The sequence below is a fragment of the Ranitomeya imitator genome, chromosome 6 (genome assembly GCF_032444005.1).
Source record: "Ranitomeya imitator isolate aRanImi1 chromosome 6, aRanImi1.pri, whole genome shotgun sequence".
In the NCBI taxonomy this organism is placed as follows: Eukaryota; Metazoa; Chordata; class Amphibia; order Anura; family Dendrobatidae; genus Ranitomeya; species Ranitomeya imitator.
In genome coordinates this window covers 244,085,578-244,102,064 of record NC_091287.1, presented here as the reverse complement: position 1 = coordinate 244,102,064, position 16,487 = coordinate 244,085,578, and the positions used below count along the sequence as shown (strand labels likewise).

Sequence of the window (16,487 nt, the reverse complement as noted above, 5' to 3'; positions counted from 1 at the left end):
TCTAAACTCCTCGAACGCCTGGTCCACTCCCGTCTTACCCGCTATCTCTCAGATAACTCTCTTCTCGACCCTCTTCAATCTGGCTTCCGCTCTTTACACTCTACTGAAACTGCCCTCACTAAAGTCTCTAATGACCTACTAACAGCTAAATCTAATGGTCACTACTCCATGCTAATTCTCTTGGATCTCTCTGCAGCATTCGATACTGTGGATCATCAGCTCCTCCTCACTATGCTCCGCTCCATCGGCCTCAAGGACACCGTTCTCTCCTGGTTCTCCTCCTATCTCTCTGACCGATCCTTCACTGTATGTTTTGCTGGTTCCTCCTCCTCTCACCTTCCCCTTACTGTTGGGGTTCCTCAAGGATCAGTCCTAGGCCCCCTCCTCTTCTCGTTGTATACTGCCCCTATTGGACAAACAATCAGTAGATTTGGTTTCCAGTACCATCTCTATGCTGACGACACCCAATTATACACTTCTCCTGATATCACACCGACCTTTTTAGAAAACACCAGTGATTGTCTTACCGCTGTCTCTAACATCATGTCCTCCCTCTATCTGAAACTAAACCTGTCAAAAACTGAACTCCTCGTGTTCTCTCCCTCTACTAACCTACCTTTGCCTGACATTGCCATCTCCGTGTGCGGTTCCTCCATTACTCCAAAGCAACATGCCCGCTGCCTTGGGGTCATCCTTGATTCTGACCTTTCATTCACCCCCTACATCCGATCATTGGCTCGCTCTTCTTACCTGCATCTCAAAAACATTTCTAGAATTCGCCCTTTTCTTACTTTCGACTCTGCAAAAACTCTTACTGTTTCACTTATTCATTCTCGTCTGGACTATTGTAACTCTCTACTAATCGGCCTCCCTCTTGCAAAACTCTCCCCGCTCCAATCTGTCCTGAATGCTGCAGCCAGGATCATATTCCTCACCAACCGTTACACCGATGCCTCTACCCTGTGCCAGTCATTACACTGGCTACCCATCCACTCCAGAATCCAGCACAAAACTACTACCCTTATCCACAAAGCACTCCATGGCTCAGCACCACCCTACATCTCCTCCCTGGTATCAGTCTACCACCCTACCCGTGCCCTCCGCTCCGCTAATGACCTCAGGTTAGCATCCTCAATAATCAGAACCTCCCACTCCCGTCTCCAAGACTTTACACGTGCTGCGCCGATTCTTTGGAATTCACTACCTAGGTTAATACGATTAATCCCCAATCCCCACAGTTTTAAGCATACCCTAAAAACTCATTTGTTCAGACTGGCCTACCGCCTCAATGCATTAACCTAACGATCCCTGTGTGGCCTATTTATAAAAAAAAAAAAAAAAAAAAAAAAAAAGGTTCCTCGCATCATGTTCTCATACACTTTATGCAGTATTAGCCCTCTGTGTCTGTACTGCTACATACTTAGGCAGATAACTGGTTCATGCAGCTTTACATGAACACCTGAGCCTTACACTATGGCTGGTCCGAATAACTAAAGCAATTGTTATCATCCACCTCTCGTGTCTCCCCTTTTCCTCATAGTTTGTAAGCTTGCGAGCAGGGCCCTCACTCCTCCTGGTATCTGTATTGAACTATATTTCTGTTATGCTGTAATGTCTATTGTCTGTACAATTCCCGTCTATAATTTGTAAAGCGCTGCGGAATATGTTGGCGCTATATAAATAAAAATTATTATTATTATTATTATCTGCGGGTTCCGTAGAGGGATCCTTGATACCGCAGGTTTGATTTATAGCCCCAATGAGATTCTGGACCATATCCCTCATGGTGGTGATTTGGTTAGAATCCAGCTCCGAAATATCCTCCGAGGGCGCATCGGAGAACGCCTCGCCAGACTCAGGGGAGGATTCCGACCGAAGAGGAGGGCCGTGTGGCGAGATGGAGCGGGAAGAGGACTCAGACCGTCGTTCCTGTCTGGACCTTTTGCGGCTTAGCATGGAGGGCTCGGACGGAGGCTCCCGCGACCTGCTGGCTACTGCGGGTGTCTGCAGAGGTAATCGATCCAGCACGGACACCAAAGTTTGAGACACCCGTGTTAGATCGGCCACCGATTGTGACAGAGAGGAAGCCCAGCCTGGGAAGGGGGTATCACTCTCGGGCGGATCGGCCGGGGGATCCTGGGCGGTGGGAACAATCGGGTTGCTGCAGGCCTGACAGAGCGGAGAGGACTGACCTGATTGAAGTTTGCTGTTACAGGACGAACATGCAAAGTACTAAGGCAGAAGAGAAAGAAGTAGGGGGACGAGAGCGGCCCCCTTTAGAGGTAGACATAATGAAAAGGGTCCCTGAAGAAAATGCCAGAGGGTTAAGGGACAGGGGCGCCGAGGGGGGTGTCAGTCTGCAGTGCAGAGCTACTCACGGCCGATGAGAAGGCGGACCGGCTTGCGTTGTGGATCTCTGGAGAGAGGAAGCCCAGTCTGTAAAAACTCCTGCTGTAATCTGCAGATGGTGACCGCCGAACAAATACCAGGTGACAGAGGGCGCAGAACCGCGGGACCTTCGATAGGAATGTGTGCTCTGGAAGTGTGGAGCGCGACTGTGGCGCCGAGCAGCGGCGCAGAGAAGGGGAGGAGTCAGACGAGATGGCGCCAGTACAAGGAAGAGATTGTCGGGCGGGAGAAAGCCTACCTGATGAAGGCGGAAGTGGGCGGAGCACGGCACCGGAAGTAGGCCCAGGCCGAAGCCTAAATTAGAGGCCGACGACCGCCGAAGAAAAAGGCCGCGACGCCGGAGTAGTGCGCTGCAGTAGAAAAACCGGCGCTGGAGCAGACAGAGCAGCCGCAGTGAAAAAAAACCCCCGTGGCGCCAAGAAGTGCGCCGCAGGGAGAAGCGGCGTGGCAGCCGACAGGGCTGCTGCACTGGAGAAATAGTGCGGCCCCATGAACCCCGCGGCGCCGGAGCAGTGCGCCGCAGGGAGTGGCGGTGCGGCAGCCTGTCAGGGCTGTCGTGCTGGAGAATGTAGAGTGCATTAAAACTGCGGAGCCAGGTAGTGCGCCACAGGCAGAAGCGGCACGATAGCCTGTCAGGGCTGGAACCGCGGCACAGCAGCCTGTGAAGACCCCGCGCCGGATAGAAGGCAGAGGGCCGCAGTGCCGCATGGAGAAGAAAAGCGCCTACCCGCGAAAGCCACTGCGCGACGCAGCAATCCCGGGCCGTGCCGTTGCATCAGGATGCAAACAACGACCAGGTATTCTGGGAGCCCCTAGCAATAATCCCTCCCCCCCCCCCATGAAAGATCTGGGATGGGATGGAAATACTCACCTTAAACATCCCACGCCGATACTAACCTGAGAGGTATGAGACGTCCAGGGGGCTGGTGATGGACGTCCTCGTCTCCGCAAACCGACAGGCTCTGGTGGGCGAGTGGGTGGGGGACGGAGCCAGGACCGGACTTCTGAGCACGCTTGTGTGCCAGGATCACGGTCCTGCTGAGGGATCTATGAGGATACGGGGTGGCAGTACACCCCGTACTCATAGTCCGCCTTGTGGGACTACAGGTGTGACTACTCACCCTGTATCCCTCCGGAAAAACCTGAAAAGAAACTATGCACATTGAGGTAGATAAGGGTCTAATGAAAGACCCGTGTCCACCTCCTACTGACACTAAGCTAAACTGAAGAGTATAATGCAAGTCGGTGGGGTGTACACTGCAGAGGAGGAGCTAACTTTTTTGTGCAGTGTCAGCCTCCTAGTGACAGCAGCATACACCCATGGTTCCTGTGTCCCCCAATGAGAGGCGATAAAGAAATCAATGTTTTTTCTGCTGCAGATCTAGCAGTTCTCTAAATGTAGAGCTCAGTATAATCCCACCCACACCACTAGTTGGCAGCTTTTTGTGTATACTGTAAATTGGCTAAAAGCTGCTAATCAGTGGTGCAGGCAAGGATACACAGAACAGAAAGACTACATGGCAAGAGACAACCAGTCCTCTAGTGATAATCTACTGCCGATAAAACACTGATTTTATTGAAATTACAACAAACTACCCAGTAAATAACACATCGCTGGAATCAGGTTTACTGCACCTACATCATACTGCTCTCAGATTATAAAGCAAAGACCTACTGACAGATTCCCTTTAACCTTCCTATGAATCCCAATTTGTGGCTGGGCGTCATAGGAGAATGTCATTTTCTCCATTTATAGTACATTCTAGTATTGAAGTATACAGAAAAAGAATCCAAATGTCACAGAACCAAGTCTACTAAAGAGACAAAAGTTTTTCTTGATTTTTTTTTTTTTTTAAATATAACAGATTGAATCAACCCCTTTGTCCACTTAACTTTTTTTATAAAAAAAAAAAAAAAACACAAAAAACAACATGTCTGGTATCGCTGCATCTGTAGAGGATGTATCAAAATATTAAGTTAATTAACACGTACAGAAATCACTATGAGGCCAGGATCACACATACGTGAGATACGGCCAAGTCTTGCAGGTGAAAACCCAGCTCTGGTGCCGGCACTCCGGAGTGGAGCGTGCAGCTCCATGTATTGCTGTGCGGCTGCACGCTCCGCTCCGGAGTGCCGGCACCAGAGCTGGGTTTTCACCTGCGAGACTCGGCCGTGTCTCGCGTATGTGTGATCCTGGCTTAAGGAGGGAAAAAATTGAAACAGCAGATAGTGTTTTGCGGTTGTCTTAACTCCCGAAAAACAAACAAACAAACAAAAAATCTATCAAAAATATCATAAGTCCCCCAGAATAGTATAAATAGAAATGTCAGCTCAACACAGAAAAAACTGCCTTCATAATGGTCCAGCGCCAAAATAATTAACCCCTTAATCCCCAAGGGTGGTTTGCATGTTAATGACAGGACCAATTTTTACAATTCTGACCACTGTCCCTTTATGAGGTTATAATTCTGGAACGCTTCAACGGATCTTGGTGATTCTGACATCTCTTTTCTCGTGACATTGTATTCATGATAGTGGTAAAATTTCTTTTATATTACTTGCATTTATTTGTGAAAAAAAACAAAACGGAAATTTGGGGAAAATTTCGCAATTTTTCAACTTTGAATTTTTACGCCCTTAAATCAGAGATATGTCACAAAATACTTAAGTAACATTTCCCACGTCTACTTTACATCAGCACAATTTTGGAACCAAAATTTTTGTTTTGTTAGGGAGTTATAAGGGTTAAAAGTTGCCAGCAAATTCTAATTTTTACAACACCATTTTTTTTTTAGGGACCACATCACATTTGAAGTCACTTTGAGGGGTCTATATAACAGAAAATACCCCAAGTATGACACCATACTAAAAACTGCACCCCTCAAGGTGCTCAAAAGCACATTCAAGAAGTTTATTAAGGCTATGTGCACACGTTGCGGATTAGGCCTAGGAATTTCTGGTGCGGATTCTGCCTCTCCTGGCAGAAAACGCAGCTGCGTTTTTTTTTTCAGTTCCGCAGCGTTTTTTGTGCGTTTGTGTTTTTTTTTTTTTTTTTTTTGCAGATTTGCTGCGTTTTTTACCCCTGCGGTTTTCTATAACGGAATGGGTACAAAAACGCTGCAGATTCGCAAAAAAAGAATGACATGCTACATCTTTTAAACCGCAGCGTTTCCGCAGCGGATTTTCCGCAAAGTGTGCACAGCATTTTTTTTTCTTCTCATTGATTTACCTTGTACTGTAAATCAATTGCGGATCTGCAGCATTTTTGCACCGCAAAAAACGCTGCAGATCCGCAGAGAATCCGGAACGTGTGCATATACCCTAACCCTTCAGGTGTTTCACAGGAATTTTTGGAATGTTTAAAACAAAATGAACATTAACTTTTTTTCACAAAAAATTTACTTCAGCTCCAATCTGTTTTATTTTAGCACGGGTAACAGGAAAAATTGGACCCCAAAAGTTGTTGTAAAATTTTTCCTGAGTACGCCGATACCCCATATGTTTGGGCGCATGGCAGAGCTCGGAAGGGAAGGAGTGCGGTTTGACTTTTCAAAGCAAAATTGACTGGAATTGAGATAGGACACCATGTCGCGTTTGGAGAGCCCCCGATGTGCCTAAACATTGAAACCCCTCACAAGTGACACCATTTTGGAAAAGAAGACCCCCTAAGGAACTTATCTAGATGTGTTGTGAGAACTTTGAACCCCCAAGTGTTTCACTACAGTTTATAACGCAGAACCGTGAAAAGAAAAATTCTTTTTTTTTTTTCCACAAAAATTATTTTTTAGCCCTCAGTTTTGTGTTTTCCCAAGGGTAACAGGTCAAATTGGACAACAGCTTTTGGGGTCCAATTTCTCCTGAGTATGCCGATACCCCATATGTTTGGGTAAACCCCTGTTTGGGTAAACCCCTGTTTGGGCACACGGGAGAGCTCGGAAGGGAAGAGGCACTGTTTTACCCCAACTTTAGCCCCAACCCTAACTTTAGCCCCAACCCTAACTTTAGCCCCAACCCTAATGGAAAAATGAAAATAAATACATTTTTAAAAATGTTATTTTTCTGTAACTAATGGCGTGATGAAGGGGGGTTTGATTTACTTTTATAGCAGGTTCTTTAGCGGATGTTTATGATTGGTAGCTGTCACACACTAAAAGACACTTTTTATTGCAAAAAAAATAGTTTTTACGTCTCCACATTTTGAGAGCTATAATTTTTCCATATTTTGGTCCACAGAGTCATGTGAGATCTTGTTTTTGTAGGACGAGTTGACGTTTTTATTGGTACCATTTTCGGGCACGTGACATTTTTTGATCGCTTTTTATTTCGATTTTTATGAGGTAGAATGAACAAAAACCAGCTATTCATAAATTTCTTTTGGAGGGGGGGCTTATACCATTCCTTGTTTGGTAAAATTGATAAAGCAGTTTTATTCTTCAGGTCAGAACGATTACAGCGATACATCATTTAAATCATTTTTTATTTTTTGGCCGTTTTATAAGATAAAAACTATCTAATATATAAAGCTGAATGTGTGTGTGTATGTGTGTGTGTATGTATGTATGTATGTATGTATGTCCGGGATTGGCATCTGCACCGTCGCAGCTACAGCCACAAAATTTTGCACAGTCACACGTCTGGACCCCGAGAGCATCATAGGCTATGTTGTGAGGTGAAATTTTAACCCCGTGCTTTCCAATTCACCAAACAATTTTGCCCCTTTCTACATAATGGGGAAAAGTGAAAGGAAAAGTGTTGGAGGCAAATTGACAGCTGACAGATGTGAACAAGGGGGACTTAAAGAATGAGAGCGATGGCGCAAAAGAGTATATACCGTACAGTTGCTAAGGTGGGGCCCCGACATGGGATACTCACCACACACGGGGATATGAACACACACAAAATGCGCCACACACTACCACATGCTTGAACACATATTACCCTCAGCACACATTTCACCACACATACACCAACCTCGCCACATAAAAGTCGAAACACAAAAGTCGCCGCTCAAAACTCGCCACGCGCAAAACTCGCCACATGCAAAAACTAGGCTCACGCAAAACTCGCCACAAGTGCAAAACTCACCTCATGGAAAACTCGCCACACGCAAAACTTGCACACGCGGAAAAATTGCCACATGCACAAAAGTTGCAACACATGCAAAAGTTGCCTCACACAAAACTTGCACATACTCAAAAGGCACCACACATAAAACTCGCCACGTGCAAAACTTGCTGCACACAACTTGCTACACTAACCTGTCACATGCAACTCGACACACAAAAGTTGCTACACGCATGTCGCCACACAAAACTCATCTCACAAAAGTCGCTACATGCATGTCGCCACACGCAACTCAACACACACAACTTGACAAACGAAACTCGCCCTAAAACACACACAAGTCTGGTATTATCCTTCAAAAATAAAAATCTGATTAATAAGCAGACAAACTACAAGAGCAACAAATGTACCATATAGGAAATATGGCAGCTGTCAGTCACATGACCTGACTATTATGTGTATGTGTGAGCTAATATATACTGCCAGGGGGAGGGCTTCCTGTTGGCTGGGGATTTATCAGGCTGCCAATTTAGCTTACAAATACTGAGGTAAAAATACTGAGCAAATAACGTGTGAACGAGGTCTAATACAGGAGGAGATGACACACAGGTATATACTATATACAGGGGAGATGACACAGATATATACTATATACAGGAGAGATGACACACAGGTATATACTATATAGAGGAGGAGATGACATACAGGTACATACTATATACAGGAGGAGATGACATACAGGTATATACTATATACAGTAGGAGATGACACAGGTATATACTATATACCGGAGCAGATGACCTACAGGTATCTATATATATAATTGTCTAAGGGTTTTTCCGTCTGTCTGTCTGTCCTGGAAATCCCGGCTCTCTGATTGCCTCGACCAATCAGAGACCGGCACAGCGTCGACGTAGAAATCCCGCGTCTCTGATTGGTCGAGGCCGCCAGGCCTCGACCAATCAGCGACGGGCACAGCGACGATGATGTCATAAAGGACGTAGAAATCCCGCGTCTGATTGGTCGAGGCTGCCAGGCCTCGACCAATCAGCAACGGGCACAGCGACGATGATGTCATAAAGGACGTAGACATCTCACGTTTCTGATTCAGCGACGGGCACAGCGACGATGATGTCAATGGTTGCCATGGCGACGATGATGTCATAAAGGTTGCCTCGACCAATCAGCGACGGGCACAGTCTGCCGCGAATTCTGGAATCATCATTGTCCATATACTACGGGGACATGCATATTCTAGAATACCCGATGCGTTAGAATCGGGCCACAGTCTAGTATAGTATATACAGGAGATGACATACAGGTATATGCTATATATAGAAGATGACATACAGGTATATACTATATACAGGAGGAGATGACACAGATATATGTCATGGCGGATATATAACATGGCGGAGGAGTTGGTTTTCTCCTGTCAGATAACTGCTCATTCACTCCAATCCCACTGCCACCCTCTGTTACCCTCCCTTCCTTTGAGGTGCACTCTATGCGCATCTATTCCCCCACCAACCTCCAACTGGCTGTCATTTACCGCCCCCCAGGGCCAGCCACCATCTTCTTTGACCACCTGGCTACTTCATTTCCTTTCTGCGGACATCCCCACTATCATCATGGGCGACTTCAACATACCCATTGACACTTCCCTCTCAGCTGCCACTAAACTTCTATCTCTCACTTCCTCCTTCAGCCTCACTCAATGGTCTTCTGCAGCCACTCACAAAGACGGTCACACACTGGACCTCATCTTCACCCGCCTCTGCTCTCTATCTAACCTCTCTAACTCACCTCTTCCTCTCTCTGACCACAACTTTCTCACATTCTCATCTCTCTCCACTCCATGTCTACAATCCCCACCCCACAAACTTTCACACCCTCGCAGAAATATTAAACATCTTGACCTACATTCATTCTCTGAATCCCTCCTCCCCCTCACAGGCATAAGTTCCATACACAATGCGGATGACGCTGCTGCTCTATATAATACCACAATAGCTGTAGCTTTGGAATCTGCTGCCCCACTTACACATACCAAAGCTCGCAAAATCAACAGACAGCCCTGGCACACCAGCCTGACCAAAGAACTTAGGCGAGCTTCCAGAGCTGCTGAGCGCAGATGGAAAAGATCCCACTCTAACGAGCACTTCATCGCATTCAAACAGTCCCTCACTACTTTCAAGACCACACTTGCCACAGCTAAACAAACCTACTTCTCATCTCTCATATCCTCCCTCTCTCACAACCCTAAACAGTTATTCAACACCTTCAATTCTCTCCTCCGTCCCCCAGCACCTCCTCCCTCCCCACTTATCTCTGCTGAAGACTTTGCCTCATTTTTCAAGCAGAAGATTGATAGCATTAGAGACAGTTTTGGTCAACAACCCCCAGAGCTCTTCCTCCCGATTTCACAGCCCTCCACCTCCAAAACCAACTTCTCCACCATTACAGAAGATCAACTCTCCACTCTACTCTCAAGATCACATCTCACCACCTGTGCACTTGACCCACTCCCATCCCACCTCATCCCAAACCTCACCACAATCTTCATCCCAACCCTAACCCATCTCTTCAACTTATCTCTAACAACTGGTGTTTTCCCCTCAAGCTTTAAACATGCCTCCATCACACCTATCCTCAAAAAGCCCTCTCTTGACCCATCCTCTGTATCTAGCTATCGCCCTATATCACTTCTCCCCTATGCCTCCAAACTACTGGAACAACACGTTTACCTTGAACTGTCCTCCCATCTCTCTTCCTGCTCCCTCTTTGACCGCCTACAATCTGGCTTCCGGTCACACCATTCCACCGAAACTGCCCTAACTAAAGTCACCAATGACCTCTTAACCGCCAAGAGCAAGCGACACTACTCTGTCCTCCTCCTCCTCGACCTGTCGGCTGCCTTTGACACAGTGGACCATTCCCTATTATTACAAACCCTCTCATCCCTTGGCATCGCAGACTTGGCCCTATCCTGGATCTCATCATACCTAACAGACCGGACATTCAGCGTCTCCCACTCACACACCACCTCCTCACCTCGCCCTCTATCTGTCGGAGTCCCACAAGGTTCAGTCCTTGGGCCCTTGCTCTTCTCCATTTACACCTTTGGCCTGGGACAGCTCATAGAATCTCATGGCTTTCAGTATCACCTCTATGCTGACGACACACAGATCTACATCTCTGGACCAGATATCACCTCCCTTCTAACCAGAATCCCTCAATGTCTGTCCACTATTTCATCCTTCTTCTCCGCTAGATTTTTGAAACTTAACATGGACAAAACAGAATTCATCATCTTTCCCCCATCTCACGCGACCCCCCCAACGAACCTATCAATTACAGTAAATGGCTGCCCACTCTCCCCAGTCCCACAAGCTCGCTGCCTCGGGGTAATCCTTGACGCTGATCTCTCCTTCAAACCACATATCCAAGCCCTTTCCACTTCCTGCCGACTGCAACTCAAAAATATTTCACGAATCCATTCATTCCTCAACCATGAATCTGCAAAAACCCTAGTCCATGCCCTCATCATCTCTCGCCTTGACTACTGCAACCTCCTGCTCTGTGGCCTCCCCGCTAACACTCTCGCACCCCTCCAATCTATTCTAAACTCTGCTGCCCGACTAATCCACCTGTCCCCCCGCTATTCCCCGGCCTCTCCCCTCTGTCAATCCCTTCACTGGCTCCCCATTGCCCAGAGACTCCACTACAAAACCCTAACCATGACGTACAAAGCCATCCACAACCTGTCTCCTCCATACATCTGTGACCTCGTCTCCCGGTACTTACCTACCCGCAACCTCCGATCCTCACAAGATCTCCTACTCTACTCCCCTCTTATCTCCTCTTCCCACAATCGTATACAAGATTTCTCTCGCGTATCACCCCTACTCTGGAACCCTCTACCACAACACATCAGACTCTCGCATACCATCGAAACCTTCAAAAAGAACCTGAAGACCCACCTCTTCAGACAAGCCTACAACCTGCAGCTACCACCGATCGACCAAACCGCTGCATGACCATCTCTACCCTCACCTACTGTATTCTCACCCATCCCTTGTAGATTGTGAGCCCTCGCGGGCAGGGTCCTCATTCCTCCTGTACCAGTTATGACTTGTATTGTTTAAGATTATTGTACTTGTTTTCATTATGTATACCCCTCCTCACATGTAAAGCGCCATGGAATAAATGGCGCTATAACAATAAATAATAATAATAATAATAATAATAATATATACTATATACAGGAGGAGATGACACAGATATATACTATATACAGGGGAGATGACACAGGTATATACTATATACAGGAGGAGATGACATACAAGTATATACTATATATAGAAGGAGATGACATACAGGTATATACTATATACAGGGGAGATGACAGCAGGTATATACTATATACAGGGGAGATGACATACAGGTATATACTATATACAGGAGATGACATACAGGTGTATACTATATATAAGGGAGATGACAAACATGTATATACTGAGGTGAAAATGAGAGGTGTGAGGTGAAAATGAAAAGGTGAGTGCAAAATGAGAGGAGTGAGGGAAAATAGTGGAGTGAACGGAAAATGACAGATGTGAGGTCGAAATGACAAGTGTTAGGGGGGAATGAGAGGAGTGAGGGAGAAAACGAGAGGTGTGAGGGAGAAAATGAGAGATGTGAGGGGGAAAATGAAAGATGTGATTGGGAAAATGAAAGGCGTGATGGGAAAATAAGAGAAGTGAGGTGCTATAACTAACCACAGATATTTACTATGCCCAGGCAACGCCGGGCTCTTCAGCTAGTTTTATATAAAAAATTATTTTTGCATCGCTTTATTCTGAGGACTATAACTTATTTTTTCGTTGATGATGCCGTATGGCGGCTCGTTTTTTGCGGGACAAGATTTCAGCGGTACCATGGTTATTTATATCCGTCTTTATGATCGCGTGTTATTCCACTTTGTTTGGAGGTATGATAAAGCGTCATTTTTTGCCTCTTTTTTACGGTGTTCTCTGAAGGGGTCAACTAGTGGGACAGTTTTATAGGTCAGGTCGTTACGGACGCGGCCATACTAAATTTGTGTACTTTTATTGTTTTTTTTTAATTAAGATAAAGAAATGTATTTTTTTGGAACAATATATATATATTTCTTTATTTAGGAATTTTTTTTTTTTCTACATTGCCCCAGGGGGGGACATCACACTATAGTGACAGATCGCTGATCTGACTTTGCAGTGCACTCTGAGCAGGCGCTTGAAAGCCACCTCCCTGCAGGACTCGGAAGGCCCCCCCCCCCCCCCCGCGACCATTTTGTATCCGGGCCTGCAGGGAAGAGGATGTAGGAGACCCTCGGAGCAATGTGATCACATCGCCCCCTCCCTGCGCGATGCTTCCCTATGCCGCCGGAACGCTGCGATCATCTTTGATCGCAGTGTGCCAGGGATTAGTGTTCTGGGAGCGGTCCGTGACCGCTCCTGGCACATAGTGCCGGATGTCAGCTGTAATAATCAGCTGACACCCGGTGGCGATCGGACGCGCTCCCCCCGTGAGCGCGGCCGATCGCCTATGACGTACTATCCGGTCAGTGGGAAATAAGTCCCAGGTCACCTCGACGGGATAGTACGTCATATGGGATAAAGGGGTTAAAAAAGTTATGGGGTATAAAAATATAGCATATACATATATATATATTTTTTTAAATTCCAATTTTTTTTCACTATGTATATGTAAAAACATCATTTGGGCGTCGATGGGTGCATGGACCAAGTGTCCATGTTAGCGCCCCGTACGTGCTGCTGTCAGAAATTGATAGCTGTGCATTTAACAGGTTATCCCCTGTGGGTGGAGCTCTGCTCCATGCGCAGCTGAAAGTCAGATTATTGCTGAATATTACAGCCATCATCTGCCTGTAAAGATGCAGACTCACTTTGAGCCCGCATGAAAGTCAGGTAGCAGGCATATGAAGCAACTGGGTGTCATGTCAGTAAGGGGTTAAAAGTCAACTGAACACCATAAAGCTTGAGTAACTAGTTTACTAGACTGTTTTTCTGCTGACTTTCCCTGCCCTGCTTGAGTGACAGGTCTCTCTTTATACACATGGAGAGACCAGTCACTCAAGGGGAAGGGGACTGGGAGAAGCTACCAAGCACCCGCCTCCTTGTCTTCTTACCCAAACGGCATGATTCTCGGTAAGCTGTAAAATACAGGGTTTTCTCTGAAACACTGCAGTTCATGGAGCATGTATCAGGCTGCACTGAAGTTTTATGTTAAACATTTTTGTGATCTGATCTCTATCATGTAGAAAAATACTGAAATACTACAGTTTTCACAAGGACCACGGAGGGCTACAATTGGCTTTTACTCTGTTCTCTAAAGATCATGTTTCAGCAACATCTGTAATATCTATAATATAACGGTGGGAGCGTCACTCTGTCCGAAGCCTTTATAGACTGCGCAAGCGCGACGCACCACACCTGCGCAGTCTGGACCAGGGTGACGCAGCCGAACTTACTTATCCACCCCCCACCCCCCACCCCCCCAATATACTGGCCCTGGGGGCTCCACACACCCGTGTATCCCCCATAATATAGCGGCCATGAGGGCTCTGTGCTCTGGAGCTCCGGTCAGGGTAGATGTAGAGCCCAGCAGAGCTCCAGGACCTTCGATGATGTCACCAGAATGTAACCAGTGACGCGAGTGGGCGGAGTCGGCCCTCGCTGTGCTGGCTGCAGGGGTGCTGTATCCATTATAGCCAGCGCCACACTCAGGCAGTAAGTACAGCCAGCCGCACTCAGCGCAGCCGCACTCAGCACAGCCGCACTCGGGCAGTACAGCCGGAGAGAGAAAGATGGGAGCAACTTACGGCAGAATGGAAACAGGAACAGGCAGAATGGGTACAGCACATTACAACAGAATGGGGGCACAGGATGGGAGCAGAACATGACAAAATGGGGACAAAGGATGGGAACAGCACATGACAGAATGGTTGCGCACGATGGGAGCACCACATGACAGGATGGGGGCAGGATGGGAGCAGCACATGACAAGACAGGGGCGCAGGATGGGAGCACATGACAGGATGGGGACGCAGGATGGAGCAGCACATGACAGGATGGGGATGCAGGTTGGAACAGCACATGACAGGATGGGGCGCAGGGTGGAGCAGCACATGACAGGATGGGGGCGCAGGGTGGAGCAGCACATGACAGGATGGGGGCGCAGGATGGAGCAGCACATGACAGGATGGGGGCGCAGGATGGAGCAGCACATGACAGGATGGGGGCGCAGGATGGAGCAGCACATGACAGGATGGAGACCATATACCAATATAAATGCTCGCCACCCGGGCGTAGAACGGGTTAAATAGCTAGTCTATTATAAAGCTGGAGGCGGAAAACACGTTCACAATGGGTTATATTCACAGCTCACCCCAACAATCCCTAAACAATGACTCCTGCATAAACGATACAAGCCTTCTCAGACCTTTGTACATTCAATTACATTATGAAAAAACTTACATGGTTGTTTTTTCTTCTTTTGTGAAGGCTTTTTAGCCTGGTTTGCATTCTGCATATGTGAACGTTGGTTTGCAACGTTCTTCACCAAAGACATGGCCACGTCCTGTGCCTTAGCAACTCTAGATGGAAAGAGCTTAAACAATAAAGCAACATATTATTACAAATATCTGGGCGCTCAAACTTGTAAATTTAACAACAGCAAATGCTAATCAGAAGAAGGGTCTTTGAGAAGCAGGTATTATAGCCTGCAGATTAAAGCAATAGTTTAGCAATGCTATAATCGTTATCCCAACATCCAAAATCCTCTGACTGAGTATGAGCCAGCACTCAAAACATAACACAGGCAGTAGTCAAATTCCAAGCATCAGTATTCTAAATGCCTGGTGATAAAAAACAAAACAAAAACACTATTGATCTTTGTGCAGTTAAAAAAATTTTTTTAAAAATAAAGGGGGTTGTCTAGACTGAACTACTGGTGACCTATTTAATGACGAGCAGCAAATTCACTGATTTGCTGAAAAGTGTGCCAGCAGCAGCTAAAACTAAGCAATGTATGGGGCGGAACACAGCAGCCCCAAACATTGCATAGTGCCCACTGCCGAGGACTGCGCATTGTCTCCCATTCAAGAATTAGACCTCCATCAATCTCATAAAGATCACATATTCCGTGAATAGGTCATCAATATGACAGTGGCGTAGAAACCCTTCAAGGTTCCTTTGCTGTAATTAAAATCCTTTGGAATGGAACATTACAAACACTGCAAATCCCAATTAAGACAAAAGTTTTCATGTCCCTCAAGTACAGTATCGGGTATACATAAATGTGCTTGTGTGTACATGGCTCATGAAAGATGAAAATGAGCTGCATGTAGTTAAAAAACAAAACAAAAACTCCACAAGTAGAAACTTACAGCAACTTGCATTGCATTGGTACTGTAAAATTTCAGATTAGCAGTCAGCTTCTCACAGAGCATTGTTACAGTCGTTGCTTCTATTTCACTGTCAATCTCAAAGGACTCCTACAATGGAAATAAAAAAAGATATTGGAGAATGGCACATCTATGTATATAATGCAAGTTTAGGCAGAACAGCGAACGAATTTGCACATTTCATACTGTAGGACACAAACATTAACATTATTACTAATTTCAGGGAAACTTGCATGTATTAATGTTACCTAAACCCTTAAAGAGAACCCATCAGCATGATTTAGCAATGTAAAGGCATGGCCACAATGGCACTGTTATTCACGCCGGCCAGCTTATCACCCGAAAACTGCAAATGCGGACTAAACAACAACTATAAAGCGGATTTATTCACTAAAGGTATCAATTTTATCTGTATAACAGCACCATTATGGCCATGACTGATAAGCAAACACAGCTGTATAAGGATTTGTTGTTGACGGAAGACTTGTATTTGTAAGTGGTACAATATTGGAGTACATTAAAAGCTGATACCAAACTTTCTCCT

At 46.1% G+C, this 16,487-nt stretch overlaps 1 protein-coding gene across 6 annotated transcripts in view; it reads right to left on the bottom strand.

The window, feature by feature from the left end:
* The window catches only part of LOC138642407 (uncharacterized), a 231,528-nt gene that overhangs the window by 13,000 nt on the left and 202,041 nt on the right, over window positions 1-16,487 (bottom strand). For all 6 annotated transcript variants that reach the window (XM_069730531.1, XM_069730534.1, XM_069730535.1 and 3 more), the window contains 2 exons: window positions 15,926-16,033; window positions 15,015-15,147 (listed from right to left, as the gene is read on the bottom strand). In XM_069730531.1, the coding sequence (XP_069586632.1) occupies window positions 15,015-15,147; window positions 15,926-16,033 (241 nt within the window). The remainder of the gene's footprint in view (window positions 1-15,014; window positions 15,148-15,925; window positions 16,034-16,487) is intronic.